This window comes from Staurois parvus, unplaced genomic scaffold (assembly GCF_062004578.1).
Source record: "Staurois parvus isolate SC_StPar_1 unplaced genomic scaffold, SC_StPar_1.0 ptg000393l, whole genome shotgun sequence".
Taxonomy (NCBI): domain Eukaryota; kingdom Metazoa; phylum Chordata; class Amphibia; order Anura; family Ranidae; genus Staurois; species Staurois parvus.
This window is the reverse complement of record NW_028318189.1, coordinates 1,392,880-1,410,090: the sequence shown is the minus strand read 5'-3', so window position 1 is coordinate 1,410,090 and position 17,211 is coordinate 1,392,880. Positions and strand designations below refer to the sequence as shown.

The 17,211-nt window shown below is 43.2% G+C and overlaps 1 protein-coding gene across 1 annotated transcript in view; it reads right to left on the bottom strand.

The window, feature by feature from the left end:
• The window catches only part of LRRC20 (leucine rich repeat containing 20), a 295,143-nt gene that overhangs the window by 252,719 nt on the left and 25,213 nt on the right, over nucleotides 1–17,211 (bottom strand). Inside the window, exon 2 of the mRNA XM_089686201.1 lies at nucleotides 5,202–5,311. Coding sequence (XP_089542327.1) covers nucleotides 5,202–5,271 — 70 coding nt within the window. The 5' untranslated portion in view covers nucleotides 5,272–5,311. The remainder of the gene's footprint in view (nucleotides 1–5,201; nucleotides 5,312–17,211) is intronic.

The window sequence follows — 17,211 nt, the reverse complement described above, 5'->3', positions numbered from 1 at the left end:
TCGCTATGCGATCACATTGTTAGCAAAGACGCTATGAATCAATCTGATTCATGACAGTTCTGCTTCTCTGCCTAGTGAGCTGTGATTGGTCCACAGCTGTCACATGATACATGGGGCCAATCACAGCACCCTGTACCATGTAACCAGCTCCAGCCAATCACAGATCACTATCTTGAGCGGTCAATAACCTAACTCATTCATGAGAGTTCATGACAACAAGCTTTGCATTAGAGGAGAAATTATCTTTATTTCTCCTGCAAAGCAAAGTGTAAAAAATAAAAAAATATCCCTGATCACCTCCCCACAATAGTACAATGTTACTACGGTAACATTGTACTATTTTGATAAAAGTATTTAAAAAAATTTAAATAAATTAAAAATACCGTATTGAGAATTGTTTTAAAACATTTTTTAACCACTTGAGCTCCAGAGGATTTACCCCCCTTAATGACCAGGCCTCTTTTTGCTACTCGGCGCTGCACTAATTCAACTGATAATTGCGCGGTCATGCAATGCTGCACCCAAACGAAATTTACGTCCTTTTTTTCACACAAATAGAGCATTCTTTCGGTGTAATTTGATTACCTGTGCGCTTTTTATTTTTCACGCTATAAACAAAAAAAAGGCCAAAAATTTTGAAGAAAAACAATATTTTTTACTTTCAGCTATAAAAAATATATAGTAAACTCAAAGTTGGTTATAAATTTAGGCCAAAATGGGTGTGATCAGATGCTTTAAGGGTAAAGGAGAGATCTAGAGTCTAACAGCCCCCAGATTTCTCAAAAATGAGTACCTGTCACTGCCTATTGTTATCACAGGGGACATTTACATTCCCTGTGATAGCAATAAATAAAAAAAACAAAAAACAGTGCTCGTGCACAAAGGCAAAAACATTCATCCTGTGTCGGTATGTAAACATAGATGGCACCATGCATGTGAGGTATCACTGCAAACGTCAGATCAAGGGCAGCAATTATCACACTAGATCTGTGTAAATATAAATTGGTGACCTGTAAAGGCTTTTAAAGCCTATTGATATTGAAAATGTATGTACTTTGTCGCCATTGCACGGGCATGCGCAGTTTTGAAGCATGTCATGTTTGGTATCCATTTACTCGGTGAACATCATCTTTTATATTTTATCAAACAATTGGGCAATATATTGTTTTTGTACATTAAAATTGAAGAAAATCGTCATCCAAGTTCACTCCAGTTAGCTAAAGAAGCCAAACTGGGGTGACTGTTTCCCGTAACACAATACGATGTACACTGCAGAGGAATGGCATGCATGGGTGTTCTCCATGAAGGAAGCCCCTCCTAAAGCCCATGCTCAAAAAAGTCTGCTTAGAATTGGCCAGAGCCTATGATGAAAAAAAGAAGACTACTGGGACTCTGCACTCTGGAGTGATGAGACCAAGATACATGTTTTTGGAATTGATGGCTTAAAACTGTACGGCATCACAAAGGTGAGGAGTACAAAGAAAAATGCATGGTGCCTACAGTGAAACATGGTGATGGTAGTGTCCTTCTGTGGTGGTGAATGAGTGATGCTGGTGTCAAGGAGCTGCATTTCATTGATGGTAGCAAGAATTCACAGATGTGAATCTGCTCTATATTGAAAGAGAAGATGCTACCACCACTCTGTGCCCTTAATCGTCGTTCTAACATGACAATGATCCAAAACACACAACTATGGCCAAGGTTGCATTTCTGAAGAAGAAGAGGGTGAAAGTGATTCAGTGACCAAGTATGACTCCTGATCTGAACCCAAATCGAACACCTATGGGGCATTCTGAAGATACAAGTTTAGCATCACGCTCCATCCAGCATCCTGGTTCTAAAAGAGGTCATTCTTAAAGAATGGAAAAAGATAGATGTTGAAATATGTTGCCAACTTGTTCATTCCAAGCCTACAAGACTTGGTGCTGTCCTTACATATCATGGAGGTCATATAAAATACTAGATGTAGTAGTTTTTCTTGTGGGGTGGATTCATTTTTGCATCAACTACTTAGATTACAAAATCTTTAGTTTTACTCAAAGTTGTATTAAGCTTACTTCATGTAATAGGCTAAACAACTAAACAGTTCTATAAAAACTTAGTTTCGTCAAAATTTCTGAAATTGTTCTTAAGATATTGTATAAAATCTTACTTTTCAAAAGAGGTGTACTAATTCATGGTGAGCATTGTATTCCAAAAGAGAATCTCCCTAATTGGGGCACAGACAATAAAAACCTGACAGGTGTTCCAATATATCTCCACTGTCCCAAAAAAAAAAAAAAAAAAAAAAAAAAGTTTGATTTTAGTTACACTTGAAAAATAAAAGATGAAAAGTTTTGAAGATCATAAGAACACAATCGCTTGTCCTAATGAATTGGAAGGGGGGGTGAGTAATAGGCTACCAATCCAAATTATGTGCGATCAAGGCCACTCACCTGCACTTGCAAGACTGTCACATTAGGACAAGTGACTGTATCTGTGCTGCCACTGTGTTCTAATAGGCTTCAATGGGCTGCCTGCAGCACCTGGAAGTTCTAGATGCTGCACAAACAGCACATTCAGCTTTCACTACATAATCACCTTCTCATCAACATTTTCCTCTGCAGACATTCCACTCTGTTGTCCAAGTCCTTCCTCCTCTGCACTGAATGATGCCCTGTGACATTCAGCAATTTATTGTGGGATGGGGGTGCTAACACTTCATGAGGGTGTGTCATACTGGCCAGGGATCAAGGAACTGCAGTACAGAACCGCACCCACACATCTCTATGATCTGTACGTGAAACAATAAGGACTGCCCAACACCGGAGGACAAAAGACGGTTAAAAATGGTAAGTATGCTAAAATATATTTTTTACAGGGGAAGCTCCAAAAGAGAAAGAGGAAGGACTGCAGATGCATTCCCATCAAGAACTATCAAAATGCTATACTCTACCTCAAAGTATTTATAGAATTCTAGCACCGATATACAGTGCATTCATAAAGTATCCAGACCACCTTGACTTTTTTCCAATTTTGTTATGTTGCAGCCTGATGACCATGGTTTAATAAAGGGTGGTCCTGTCTGCCCTGAAACATATACCCATACCCCTTCTATTTTCTGTCATCATCACCCAGCCGAGAGAGGTGCTGTTTGGAGCTGCAGCCATCTTCCTACTTCCGGAAGCCGCTGTTGCTAATGTTCCAGTCTGAAGACTGACAGTTGTACTTTCACCAAAAACTCTGCTTCAGCCAGCCACATGCCTGCAGCGCTCTGCAGCTTCACAGTGATCCTTTGGAGGTCTATATGGGTTTGACAAGCCGTGATCCACTTTTAACTAGTGAATGCATTTTAATTGTCTTTTGTTCTTTTAAATAAAACGTTACACCTACATGGAAGCATCCTCTTGTGTTTTTTATATGTGCATTAGGATCTCAAGACCTAATCTGAGAGGAGCAGCATCCACTTCACCTGGTGTTCCCTACCAGTCTCCTGTCCCTCTTATGTGCCCCGGTTAATGAGGTTAGGTTCTAGTCAGTGCAATAGCTTATTCATTTTCTTCAGTCTCTCAGTCGCTGCTGCTGAAAAACACCTCCACAGCATGATGCTGCCACTACCATGCTTCTCTTTTGGGATGGTATTGGGCAGGTGATAAGCGGTGCCTGGTTTCTTCCAGACACAACGTTTAGAATTGAGGTCAAAGAGATCAATCTTGGTTTCATCAGACCAGAGAATCTTGTTCCTCACAGTCTGACAGTCGTTCAAGTGCTTTTGCACTTTTGCAAACTCCAAGCGGACGTTCATGTGTTTTGCACTGAGGAGAAGCTTCTGTCTAGCCACTGTGCCATAAAGCCCAGATCAGTGGATGGTTGCAGTGACTGTTGTCCTTCTGGAATGTTGACTGAGCTCCAGAGCTCCTGTGTGGAGATGGGACAGAGTGACCATCTGGTTCACCTCACTTACTAAGGCCCTTCCCCCCGATTGCTTAGTTTGGCCAGGTGACCAGCTCCTGGAAGAGCCCTGGTTGTGCCAAACGTCTTCCATTTGAGGATTATGGAGGCCAATGTGCTCTTGGGATATGTGCCTTGTAATAATCCTGCCTCTGAGCTCTGCAGGCAGTTCCTTTGACCTCATGGCTTTTGCTCTGCTACAGTATGCATTGCCAGCTGTGTGGCCTTTTATAGAGATGTGTGCCTTTCCAAACCATGTCCAGTCAATATAATTTACCACAGGGAGACATTAATCAAGGTGTGGAAACATCTCAGCAATGATCTTGAGAAATGGGAGGCAGCTGAGCTAAATTTCAAGTGTTGTTGCAAAGGGTCTGAATACTTATGCCATTGTGATATTTCAGTTTTTCCATTTCATAGATTTGCAAACATTTCTAAAACTCCGTTTTCGCTTTCTCATTATGGGGTGCTGTAGTACTGTAGTGTAAATTAATGAGAAAAAAAAATGACTTTAAACAAAATTACTGAGAAAAAAAAAAAAAAGTGGGTTTTTTTTACATTTGGGTTCCCTGCTGACAGCTGAGGAGTCATCCGGTGTCAAGGACATGGCGGCCGGCTTCCCGGCCTGCTACTCAGTACTTTGTTAGTGAATAGCTGATTGTTACCACTCAAACACTTTAAGAAACTCTCAAACACTCATGGAGCCTGAAAAAACGCTGGCAAAAAGTGCTAAATATTAGCATTTTTTTATTCAGTGTTTTTTTTCAGCGGTTTTTGAGCATCTAGTGTGCATGGAGCCTTCAAGAGTACCAGTAATTAAATGGGCAACTTTTACAGACATATTGTCAAACTTTTTACTACTTACATGATATTAAAAAAAATAAATAAACTGGATTGAGTTTGTCCCAAAGCTGTTAGCTCATTAAGTGCAGTAAAATGTATTTTCTGGAGGATGCCTTTTTTTTTTTTTAATTATGTACAAAAAGCCACAACTGCAGCAGGCAGTCATGATTCTGCCTCAAATCAGCACTGGGAAAAGTAAAGTTAGGAATTGTTTTGCATAAATTTCCTTTCCAAACAAACCATGTATAATGTCATCTAGAAGTGAGATCGCGATCTAATTATTTTGTGATTGGTTGCCAGGGGCAATTGTTCTTTCTGCTTTATAAGTTGATAAATCGTTAAAATAAGCAGATCTAAATAATGTAAAATGAGTTACTTCCATGAACATGTAAAGTAATGCCAAAAAAAAAAAAAACACCACAACTTACCGAGATGATGTCCTCCACTCTCTTTGAGCTCGTTCACCCTATTTACGACTTTGGCTACTCCGTCTCCCATCCTTTTTGCTTTCAGACGCAACTCTTCCTCCAGTGCTAACCTGAGATTAACAAAATAGACAATAACAACTGTTCAATCTTTTTAAAAGTCTACAACTGAAATTTTACACTTGCAAAACAACAGAACAATTAAAATATCAGAAATGACTATTTAGTGCCCTTTCACACGGGCATTCCATCTATCGGTTTTTCATCCATATATTGACGGATGAAAAACGGACAGCAATACATTCCTATGGGCAAATGGATGTCATCCATTTTTCGTTTGCTTCTGTCAAAGTCTGTTTTGGGTTTTTTTTTTAAAACGGAATAAGCCTCCATTTTTGTTCCATTTAAAATTTAGAGTGGGTGAAAAACGGATGTAAACAGATGAAAATTGGATGTACATGGATGAAAAACCGATATAAAACAGAACAGAACCAAAAACAGAAGATGGATAAACTGATGTAAACTGAATCCGTTTTTTCTTAGCAAAAACGTGACTGAATGGATGACACCCATGTGAATATAAAAATATAAATTTTAATGAGCTGTATTTTCTGGATTAAAATAATGAGTGTGGCAGGCGCAGCACCCTTTGGTGCCTTGTGCGCTGTGGCATTAGAAAAATTATGTAATTGCGGTTTCTTTGTTTGATTAGACTGACTTTACTCTGTAATTCCTCCAATGCCGCTCTATGGATGCAGTAAGTTTAAAGAGCACACCGAATACTTTAGTTAACTTCTTTAATAACTTCAATCTTCTTCATATAACACTGCTTACAATGGCTTGTTTCGTTTATCTTACAGTGACTTATTTCTTCCATATTACAGTGGTTTAATTCGGTGGATTATATCGACAACGTATTTCGTTCTGTATATTTCAATAGATTCGTTAGCTTATGTCGTTAGATTATTTCGGTAGATTGATAAATTTGGTAAATTCAGTGGAACTACAAGTAAACACATACAACAGATTTTACACACAGATCTACCTGCACTGTTAAACAATAGAGGAACACACAAGTGCATTAAATACCTATTTGGCCTTCTCTGTTTCCATAAAGCTTCTCTGACTGGAACTGGACTGTTTCCTCTTCTGTCTGATGAGCATGTGTCTCTAGAACAATCTAGCAGGGAGTTTTACACAGGCATAAATGTGAAACTGGCTGGGATTGGTTAAGGCTCTGTACAGTGTGAGGCTGTCTGTGATTGGCTCAGCTCTATACTAACTCTTAAAGGCATATTTTCCTTTTCTGCTTCTGCTAACACAATGAATATATAAATGTCATAACAATCAGACATAAATTACAGCAATGATTCTGCTTTTGGCTTTAACATATGCACATATACACTGTACTGAGGTTATTGGCAGGTTTGGTATACATATATATGTGAACCATATTAGCAACCTAGGACTGGTCTTAGCTGGCCAGCTACAATGAGAGTGTGGGGAACTGTGTCAAATGCTTTTGCAAAATCCAGTATACCATGTCCACCGCCACCCCTCTGTCTGTCACCTAGAAGGTCATGCCATATACATACAGTCTTTTCAGCATTTTTTTTTTATGGTTTCTATTTTAGATACATAGAAAAGAGACTGGCTAACATCTATATTGATGATATATGTGCATGAGGCATCCATAGTGGTTCAGTACATGCTCAAGCTTTCCTTCCTCCTTAGTAGTGCAACAAAATGGTTCTGCTTTACTTCTGTTCTTCTCACAACGTAAGTGAATGGGTTGGCCAGTTCTTTCAAAATAATGCACTCCCTAGGTGGCTGACATCTTATCTCAAAAGTTATTATGTCCCATTCACACAGGGCGTAAAATACCATATGCCCATGTTTACCTGCACGGGGATGCACATGTGCAGGAAGTCCCATTGATGTCTATTGTGACACAGTGGCTACACAGACTCAGCCACTGTGTCCCAATATGACATCCATGTTGGTGCGGATGCAGGTCCCTGAACTCCCACTGTCTGTTTGAGAACCCGCACATTAACACAATTCCTGTCCTATGGTGGCAAACTAAGCAGCACTGTCACCCTAGGACAGGGAGTGTGAAATCTCCTTATGTTCTCCATTCTGGGGGAGGTGTTGTGTAGTCTACAGAAAAAAGCAGAAAACAATGCTAACTGCTAACATTCCAGAGGCAGAGAGTACAGGAAGTTATCACTTCACAATATCTCTGTCTGGGTGAACAGCTATGTTTTGTTCTGTTTTTTTGCAAGAACAGATATAATAAAGTGCTTTCACTGGTATATTTAGCAGATCAAAAAGGGAGAAAAATGTATTGTTAGAGTTTACATACACTTTAAGAAAAGAGGCTGTATGATAGCAAATTAAGTCATATTAAAGACTACTTTAAAGCCCCCCTCTTGGGAGACTTTAAAATGATCCCTCTGATGAAGGGGCAAGTGGCCCCAAAACATGTTAGTGGAGGTACTTCACATATCAGGATACAATTTTGGTCCTCTGTTACCATACACTAGGGACCTTTCTGAGCATTTCTTGTCTATGGTTTCTGCCATGTCCACTGCTGAGGTAACCATCCCTGCTAGCGTATCTCCTTTGCCCACTACCCAGTGAAAGTGTCTTTTGCATCTCTTGGTCTGTCCCATTTTACCACTAGAGAGCTAGTCCTGATGATATGTCCTATTCACGCCACTTTATTGTAAGTGCGAGCTTACTTTTTTCTTTTTGTTTAACTGCACGATTTGGTGTGCTCCGTTTTGTGTTTCTATTCTTCTTTTGTGTGTCTCCTAGATCTAAACAAGCTATCAACCTTTGCAAAGTGTGTTGGGCTTTAAAGTGAATACTGTAATAACTTAAAATATGCATCCTCTGAAACTGCTCTATACTTTAACAAAGTTCACTCAAATTTTTTTCTTGAGATCATAAATGCACTCTGTATAAACCCTTTAGCTGTTATAGTCAGTGCAAAAGTTTGAGGCACTGCCACTGTGAAAATAGTTGTAAAAAAGACACAGGTTTTGCATGTCAGATTGAGGGATTCTGAAGTATTGAATTGAAACTGAGAAAACTGAACAGCTTTATTCGGATTTTGCCATTTCCGGATGAGGCTTCGTAGTTTGGAGATTTTGAAGTGCTTTGGGAGGGAAGAAATCTTCAACCCAGTGTCCAGGTCTTGAGGAAGACCTGCATGGTGTGTGTCCAGGTGCGCACAGCCCTTATAAGCAGGGCATATAGGCTTAGGATAGTGCAGTGCTACTGTTAGGAAAACGGTCTGCTCTGTCGAGGGGACAAATGCGCTCCACCCGAAATCCAGGAGGTCTCAGGCTAGGAGGACTTCAGGCAGGTGTAACGTACCTGGTGATGGAGCCCGAAGTGAAGAGAAAGGTCTTTCTTACAGCTCTGGCTCAGCAGCCCTGGTAATGTAACAGGAAGTGCAAGAGCACAGAGTGGCATGAGTGCCTGATAGAGCTTCTGCTGGAGGATGCTGTTGTGCATCTGGGTACGCAAGGCAGCTGGCGGTGGCACACTGGCAGAAACTGGAGACCAGCAGGGTGCAGCTGATTAAGGTGCAGGCAAGGCAAAGTCAGACAGTACAGGTTGGCAACTAGCAAGCAGATCAGGAATAAACGGCAGGCAGAAGAGTAGTCAAGAGTCAAGCCAGGGGTTCAGGCAGAGTTCACGTGTAGTCAGGATCAGATAAGTCCGACAACAGGAGGGCAAACAGGAACAAATGCAAGAAATGTAATAGACCAAATGGCACTGATATAAGGAACTAGTGCAGTTTAAATAGCCAACCTGGTGCCAATGTGATTTCGCAAATGAGCATTCGCATCTGCGTGCCCCCATGTGTGCATTCGCACATCTGCTAATTGGCCACAAGCATAGCTAATAGGAATCCTGCAAATAAGTATACGCATTCCCTGACATTGCCCCGCCCCCTTATGGGCAGCCCCCAGATGCCTAACTGGGCACGCTTTTCAGGATGCCTATGAAAAAATGATTGAATCAGTTTTTTTGGCATATACATTAGCCTCTGGTTACCAGGAATTTTTCTCCGCCCCATACCTTTTCCATTTAATCAAGTGTTGTACCTGGTTTCTTCTTTTCCTGCAATCCAGAATGGTTTCTAGCTCGTATTCTTCCTCTCGTCAATTACTGGCTCTGGAGGATCTGTGTTACAACCTGAAAAAGGCTCAGGAACTACGGGTTTCAGCACGTGAAATACTGGATGAATCTTTAAAGAATCAGGTAGTAACCATTCATTAGATACATTGCTAATTCTCTTCTTGACAGGAAAAGGTCCCAACTTGCTCATGTGACCTTAGAGCTGTGGATAACCAAACCTGGTCTCCAGGTTCCAGAATAAGTTCACCCTTTCATCTTCTGTCGAAGACCCTTTTATTGTCTCTGTGCTTTAGCAATGGTTTTCTGCAAATGTTTTTCTGGAAAAAATTTAGGGTGTCTTGGACAGCCGGAATTGCAGAATCAGGTAACTCAGACAGAAAAGATGGATGAAACCCGTAATTTGCAAAAAACAAAAAAAAAAGAGGGAGACTGTTGATTGTTGCAGAGTGTATGGCATTGCTATAGCCAGGGGTAAGAAGGATACCCACTCATCTTGAGAAAATGATGTAAAGCAGCAGATATACTGTTCTAGAGTTTGGTTTGTTCTCTCAGTTTGCCTATTGGTTTTTGGGTGGTATGCAGAAGAAAATGAAAATTCAACCTTTAGAGTCTCACAGAGCGCTTTCCAGAACCAGGATGTGAATTGGACTCCACAATCCGAGACAATGTTAGTAGGAGTACCATGAAGCCGTACTATCTCCTTAATGAAGATACTTGCTGTTTCAAGTGCAGAGGGAGTACCCTTCATGAGCAGAAAGTGAGCCATGTTGGAAAACCGATCAATTATGACAAAGATGGTAGAGTACCCTTCCAAAAGGGGAAGTTCCACGATAAAGTCCATAGTAATTATATTCCATGGTCTAACGGGAATCGGGAGGGGCATAGGAAAACTCCAAGCCTTGTTCCTGCTGCTCTTGTTACGGGTACAATTAACATAAGAACTCACATACAGGTGAAATTCGAAAAATTAGAATATCGTGCAAAAGTTCATTTTAGTAATGCAACTTAAAAGGTGAAACTAATATATGAGATAGACTCATTACATGCAAAGCAAGATAGTTCAAGCCGTGATTTGTCATAATTGTTATGATTATGGCTTATAGCTCATGAAAACCCCAAATCCACAATCTCAGAAAATCAGAATATTGTGAAAAGGTGCAATATTCTAGGCTCAAAGTGTCCCACTCTAATCAGCTAATTAAGCCATAACACCTGCAAAGGGTTCCTGAGCCTTTAAATGGTCTCTCAGTCTGGTTCAGTAGGAATCACAATCATGGGAAGACTGCTGACCTGACAGTTGTGCAGAAAACCATCGTTGACACCCTCCATAAGGAGGGAAAGCCTCCAAAGGTAATTGCAAAAGAAGTTGGATGTTCCCAAAGTGCTGTATCAAAGCACATTAATAGAAAGTTATGTGGAAGGGAAAAGTGTGGAAGAAAAAGGTGCACAAGCAGCAGGGATGACCGCAGCCTAGAGAGGATTGTCAGGAAAAGGCCATTCAAAAGTGTTGGGGACTTTCACAAGGAGTGGACTGAGGCTAGAGTCAGTGCATCAAGAGCCACCACACACAGATGGATCCTGGACATGGGCTTCAAATGTCGTATTCCTCTTGTCAAGCCGCTCCTGAACAACAAACGATGTCAGAAGCGTCTTACCTGGGCTAAAGAAAAAAACAGACCTGGTCTGTTGCTCATTGGTCCAAAGTCCTCTTTTCTGATGAGAGCAACTTTTGCATCTCATTTGGAAACCAAGGACCCAGAGTATGGAGGAAGAATGGAGAAGCACACACTGCAAGATGCTTGACGTCCAGTGTGAAGTTTCCACAGTCTGTGTTGATTTGGGGAGCCATGTCATCTGCTGGTGTTGGTCCACTGTGCTTCATTAAGTCCAGAGTCAACGCAGCCGTCTACCAGGAGATTTTGGAGCACTTCATGCTTCCTTCCGCAGACAAGCTTTATGGGGATGCCGATTTCATTTTCCAGCAGGACTTGGCACCTGCCCACACTGCCAAAAGCACCAAAACCTGGTTCAATGACCGTGGGATTACTGTGCTTGATTGGCCAGAAAACTCGCCTGACCTGAACCCCACAGAGAATATGTGGGGCATTGCCAAGAGAAAGATGAGAGACATGAGACCGAACAATGCAGAAGAGCTGAAGGCCACTATTGAAGCATCCTGGTCTTCCATAACACCTCAGCAGTGCCACAGGCTGATAGCTTCCATGCCATGCCACATTGAGGCAGTAATTGCTGCAAAAGGGGCCCAAACCAAGTACTGAGTACATATGCATGCTTATAATTTTCAGAGGTCCAATATTGTTCTATGTACAATCCTTGTTTTATTGATTGCATGTAATATTCTAATTTTCTGAGATTGTGGATTTGGGGTTTTCATGAGCTGTAAGCCATAATCATCACAATTATGACAAATCATGGCTTGAACTATCTTGCTTTGCATGGAATGAGTCTATCTCATATATTAGTTTCACCTTTTACGTTGCATTACTAAATAAATGAACTTCTGCACGATATTCAAATTTTTCGAGTTTCACCTGTATGCCTTACAGTCCTTGACCAGATCAAGCCACCAGAACAGCCATTGAACCAAGTCAGTAATCTTATGGATCCAAAAGTAACCCACTAGTGGGTGGTCATGGAAATAGTTCCAGCTAGGGATGCACCGAAATTTCGGGAACAAAACGTTTCGGCCGAAAACACCCCTTTCGGCTGTTGGCCAAAATGAAAAAAGCACAGATACAGGTGCCGAAAAAAAACCCACCCCTCACCGCCGCTTGGTAGTTCTCAGCCTTACCTGAGAAACCATCGATCCTGGATCTGGGCATAGAGATGAGTGAAGGAAAGATGGCCGTCAATCATCTCTATGCCCTTGGAGGACCGGAGTGATGTCACTTCCCATTCCGGCCATTTTTTTAAAGCACAAGATCAATGCTTTTTTTTTTTTTTTTTTTTTTTATCTAATGCTTTACATTGCAGAGGAGAGATGTGGGGTCTTATTGACCCCTCTCCATAAAAGAGGACCTATCGTTATTTCTATGCATACATTCCTTGTGAGAAGAATAAAAGTGATTAAATTTTTTTAAAAAGGGACAGTGCGAGGTTGACCCGGTGGGCCTGGTTGGGTGGAAGGGGATTGGCCCCTATGATTCTCCAGGTTTCTATGGGGAGGTTATCGCGGAGGTCCCTGCTCCTGGGACTTTTAGTTTTATTAAGTTTTACTACATTATATTATATTTATTACCCTTTTGCCCTCTGAGGGCTTCTGTTTTGATGTTTCCATTTGCAGCCATGTGTCCGGTGGTAGAGTTACCCCTAACTGTATCCTTCATGTGTAGGATGCACATCACCATTGGTGTGACACAATTGCACTGTTGTGTATACTTTTTGTGTCTTTTTCCTTTCTTTGTTCTTTTCTTTTTCTGTTTTTTTTTCGTTTTTGTTTTCTGCAGGGTTCCGGGACGCCATGGTCCGATCGTCATTGGGAGTGGAGATTGCTGGCTGCTTTGGGCTTTTTTCTGCTGAGTGTGTTGCGTTGATACCGCCATAGCCTCTCCCCTTTTGAAAATACATTCATAAAATGTTCAAGGCTTCAATTCGCCTCAGAAACGGGCTAAAGTTTTTCATCACCTCAAATCGCAACAAATTGATGTGGTATGTCTACAGGAGACCAGGTTTTCTCAGTCCTCCGCTCCGCATTATTTTTCACCTCACTATCCCATCTTTTACACGGCCTCGGCTCCTGAGAAGCGCCAGGGTGTTCTGATAGCTTTTAAACGCAATCTCCCCTTTGTCTGTTCTAGGCATATAGCGGACCCCACGGGCAGGTATTTGCTTCTGCAAGGCACCCTCTGGGACCAGGAGGTTACCTTTGTCTCTTACTATGCGCCTAACCGTTTCCAGCATAAATTATTTTCGCATCTTTGCACCATTGTTTCTCGACACTCTAAGGGTCTTCTTCTTGTTATGGGGGATTCGAATGTTACCTTGGATTCCACATTGGATAGGCGCTACGCACGGGGAGCGACCCCCTCTCATGACTTGGTGCTAGAGGAACGTATGCGCTCTCTTTTGCGGACGGCGGGGATAGCGGACGTCTGGAGGGAACTTCAACCAACTAAACGCGACTTTACGTTCTATTCCAATCCTCATGACAGTTTTTGTAGAATTTATCATATATTCATGCAGGTCCAGCAGCTCCCCTCGGTCCGGCGGATAACTATTCCCTCCTCACCCTGGTCAGATCATGATCCCTTGGTACTCCTCCTTGCCCTTTCTGGGTCAGAACGGCACCCTTTTCATTGGCGCATCAATGACTCTTTGCTGACCACTCAGGCTACCTGCCAACAAATAGAATTCTTTTTACGAACATACTTTGCGGAAAATTCGGGATCGGTCTCTTCAGCAGTGCCCCTTTGGGAAGCGCATAAGGCCACAATGCGGGGTCATGTTATACAGCTGGCTGCGGTCCAGAAGCGGGAGCGGAAACACCGACTCTTGGAGCTTCATTCTCTCCTGGCCTCTGCGGATGCGCGTTGGAAGTCATCTCCATGCATGGCCCATAAACGCGCTCGGGGCGCTCTGGCGACAGAATTGGACCTCCTCGCCTCTTCGGAGGCGGAACGGGCCCTGCGTTGGACCAGACATAAATTTTACTCCTGCGCTAATAAGCCCGATCCCATACTAGCCAGGAAACTCAATTCTGTGGGGAAACCCCATAAACCGATTCGACTTCGACTTTCCACAGGTGGCTGTACTTCTAATCCCCAGCAGATTGTTTCCCGATTTTCAGACTTCCTTTCGCGCCTCTATGCTGCCCCAGATCCTTTCCCTGTGGCCCAGGCAGAGGCATTCTTTCAAGACCTCCATCTTCCCGGATTAACCGAGGCAGCACAGGCGGCCCTCAACGCTGGTGTCAAGTGCTCCAAGCGATCAAATCTATACGGTCCACCGCGGCCCCAGGTCCCGACGGCTTCTCCGGTCTCTATTATAAAAAATTCTCAGCCCTATTGGCGCCCTATTTAGCGGCCTATTTCAATGAGTTACGACAGGGCTCTTTGCCCTCTCCGGACGCACTTAGGGCACATATCTCTATGATTCCTAAGACGACCAACGATGTCCAGGAACCGCAAGCCTTCCGGCCCATTTCTCTTCTTAATGAAGACCTGAAGATATTGGGCAAGATCCTTAGTTTTCGCATCAATAAATATTTGTGTGATATTCGGGTGATAACGTCCGTAAGGTGGTCCATCTTATTCATTTTCTGCAACAACGGAAAATCCCAGGATTCCTACTGTCCTTGGACATATATTGATTCTCTATCTTGGGAATATCTGCGGTTTGTGCTGTCTCGTTGGGGTTTCGGGGATTCTATTCTCTCTTGGATTCAGGCCTTGTATTCCTTTCCCTCGGCCTCCGTTAAATACGCTGGGTATTTCTCGGATCCCTTTCCTGTTGGGCGAGGGATGAGGCAGGGTTGCCCGCTGTCCCCAGCGCGCTTTGTCCTGGCGCTTGAGCCACTGGCTTTAGCGCTCCGGACCGATTGCAATATATCGGGGGTTCCATACGCGGGACAGGAGTTTAAGCTGAGCCTCTTTGTGGACGATGCCCACTTGACCCTTACTAATCCTCTGACGACACTTCCTAACTTGCAACGAGTTCTTGAGCGCTTCTCCTTGATTTCGGGTCTACGTATCAACTTGGATAAAACCGTCGCTCTCAATATTACTTTGGCTTCAGATTTGGTTTCGCGCTTACAATCCCACTTCCCTTACCGGTGGGCTTCCTCTTTTCTGGAATACTTGGGTATTCGCTTGACCCCCACCTATGACTCCCTTTTTGCTGCAAATTATTATCCTTTGCTTAGCTCTTTATCTTCTCTTATGCATTCCTGGCAATTTCCGCACCTGTCTTGGATAGGACGGGTTCATTCAGTGAAAATGACCATCTTGCCGAAATTGTTATATTATTTTCGCACCCTCCCGGTGCGGGTTCCCCCTCACTTTCTTCGGTTGCTTCAGGCGAAGTTTATGCATTTTATCTGGGCCGATAAACACCCCAGAGTCTCTAGAAATACGCTCTTTGCTCATAGACTCCAGGGTGGTCTTGGGCTACCCAATGTAGCTAAGTATTATCAGGCGAGCCAGATTGCCCCGCTGTCTATGTTGCACGCTTCCTCCGATGTTCCTCTCTGGGTCCTGCTGAAACTACCTAATTGTGCCCCTATCGCACTGTCGACACTCCTATGGCTTCCCCCTGCCCTGCGCCCTATGGCGCTGAGTCCGATGTTGCTCCATGGCCTACAAGTCTGGGACTCGGTACGTTACTCCAGTGGCCTGATGTCACCCTTTTTGCCCTTGCTTCCAATCGTTAACAACCCTCTTTTCCCACCGGGTCTAGATTGCCCGAGGGCATTTTCTTGGTGGGTGGCTCATGGTTTCTCACATGTGCAACACTTTTTGACTTTTCGGTCCTTTCCCGCCTGGAATGTCCTTCGGGAGTCTCGGGATGTTCCCCCAGCGGAATTTTTCGGTACCTTCAATTGCGGCACTGGCTACTTTTGCTGAGGGCCACTTCTGCTTTCCCATATCAGAAATCTGCCTTTGAACGGCTTTGCCAGCAGCACCCGGGCCTTATCTCCCTTCTTTACGCAGCTTTGAACAGACGCTCGTCTCACACTTCTCTTTCATATGTTGTTCAGTGGGAACGCGACCTGGGAGTGGCTGTGGAACCCAGAGGACTGGAGTAGGGCCTGGTCACTCATAGCTAAATGTTCATTTAAGACGACCACGCTGGAAGCAGCCTACAAGGTATTGTTCCGTTGGTACTGGGTTCCGGCTCATCTGGCCCAGGCTAACCCTGCCTGTAGTGATCGATGTTTTCGAGGTTGTGGCCATCGTGGCGATGTACTGCATATCTGGTGGTCATGCCCGAGGTTGGTTCGTTTTTGGTCTCGTGTGTTTGGCCTCCTTTTCACTTTGTTCCATCTCTCCATACGCCGGGATGCTCGGTATGCTTTGCTTCATTGCCCCATAGCGGGCCTCTTGACTCGTCAGCAGCGGTTGGCTTCCTATTTGTTTTTATCAGCTACTAGGACAATTGCTCAGGCCTGGAAGAGTCCGTTTGTACTTTTCCAGGGGGTGCGGGATCATATGACTACTATGATGCTCAACGAACAGATGTCGAGTATATGCAACGACTCTCAACATAAATTTTTGAAAGTATGGGAGCCGTGGTTGCAATGCGCCTTTCCCACGCTCCCCCCGGCCAGTGTGGGGAGGTAATGGAGTTTGGTATTGGCGCTTGTGAACCCCTGCTCTTTGGGTTTTTTTTTTTCCCCTTTCTTCTCTGCTCTTCTTCTCTCCTTTTCTGTTTATTTTGATGTGACAGTGGACAACTGTCTTTAGTTGCGATAGTCAGAGTCTTATTGATGTTATTGTAACCTATGTGCCATTGATAGCCCCTGCATGGGCATACGTTTTGCCTTATTGGAATTAGAGCGTTGTCTGCTCTATTATGCCTTTTGTATTGGTGCAATTGATAGCCCCTGCGTGGGTGTGTTTTGTTGCCTCTGTTTTATACTGTTTAAAATTAATAAAAACCATTGAAATACAAAAAAAGGGACAGTGCAAAAAAAAAAAAAAAAAAATTTAAAGTGCCCCCATCCCCCATGCTCACACATAGTGGTGAACGCATACATAGGCCATGTCCATATATGTAAACGGTGTTCAAACCACACACACGAGGTATTGCCACAAACGTCAGAGCAAGAGCAATAATTCTAGCGCTAGACCTCCTCTAACCTTACACTGCTAACCTGTAGAATTTTTTAAAGCATCACCCA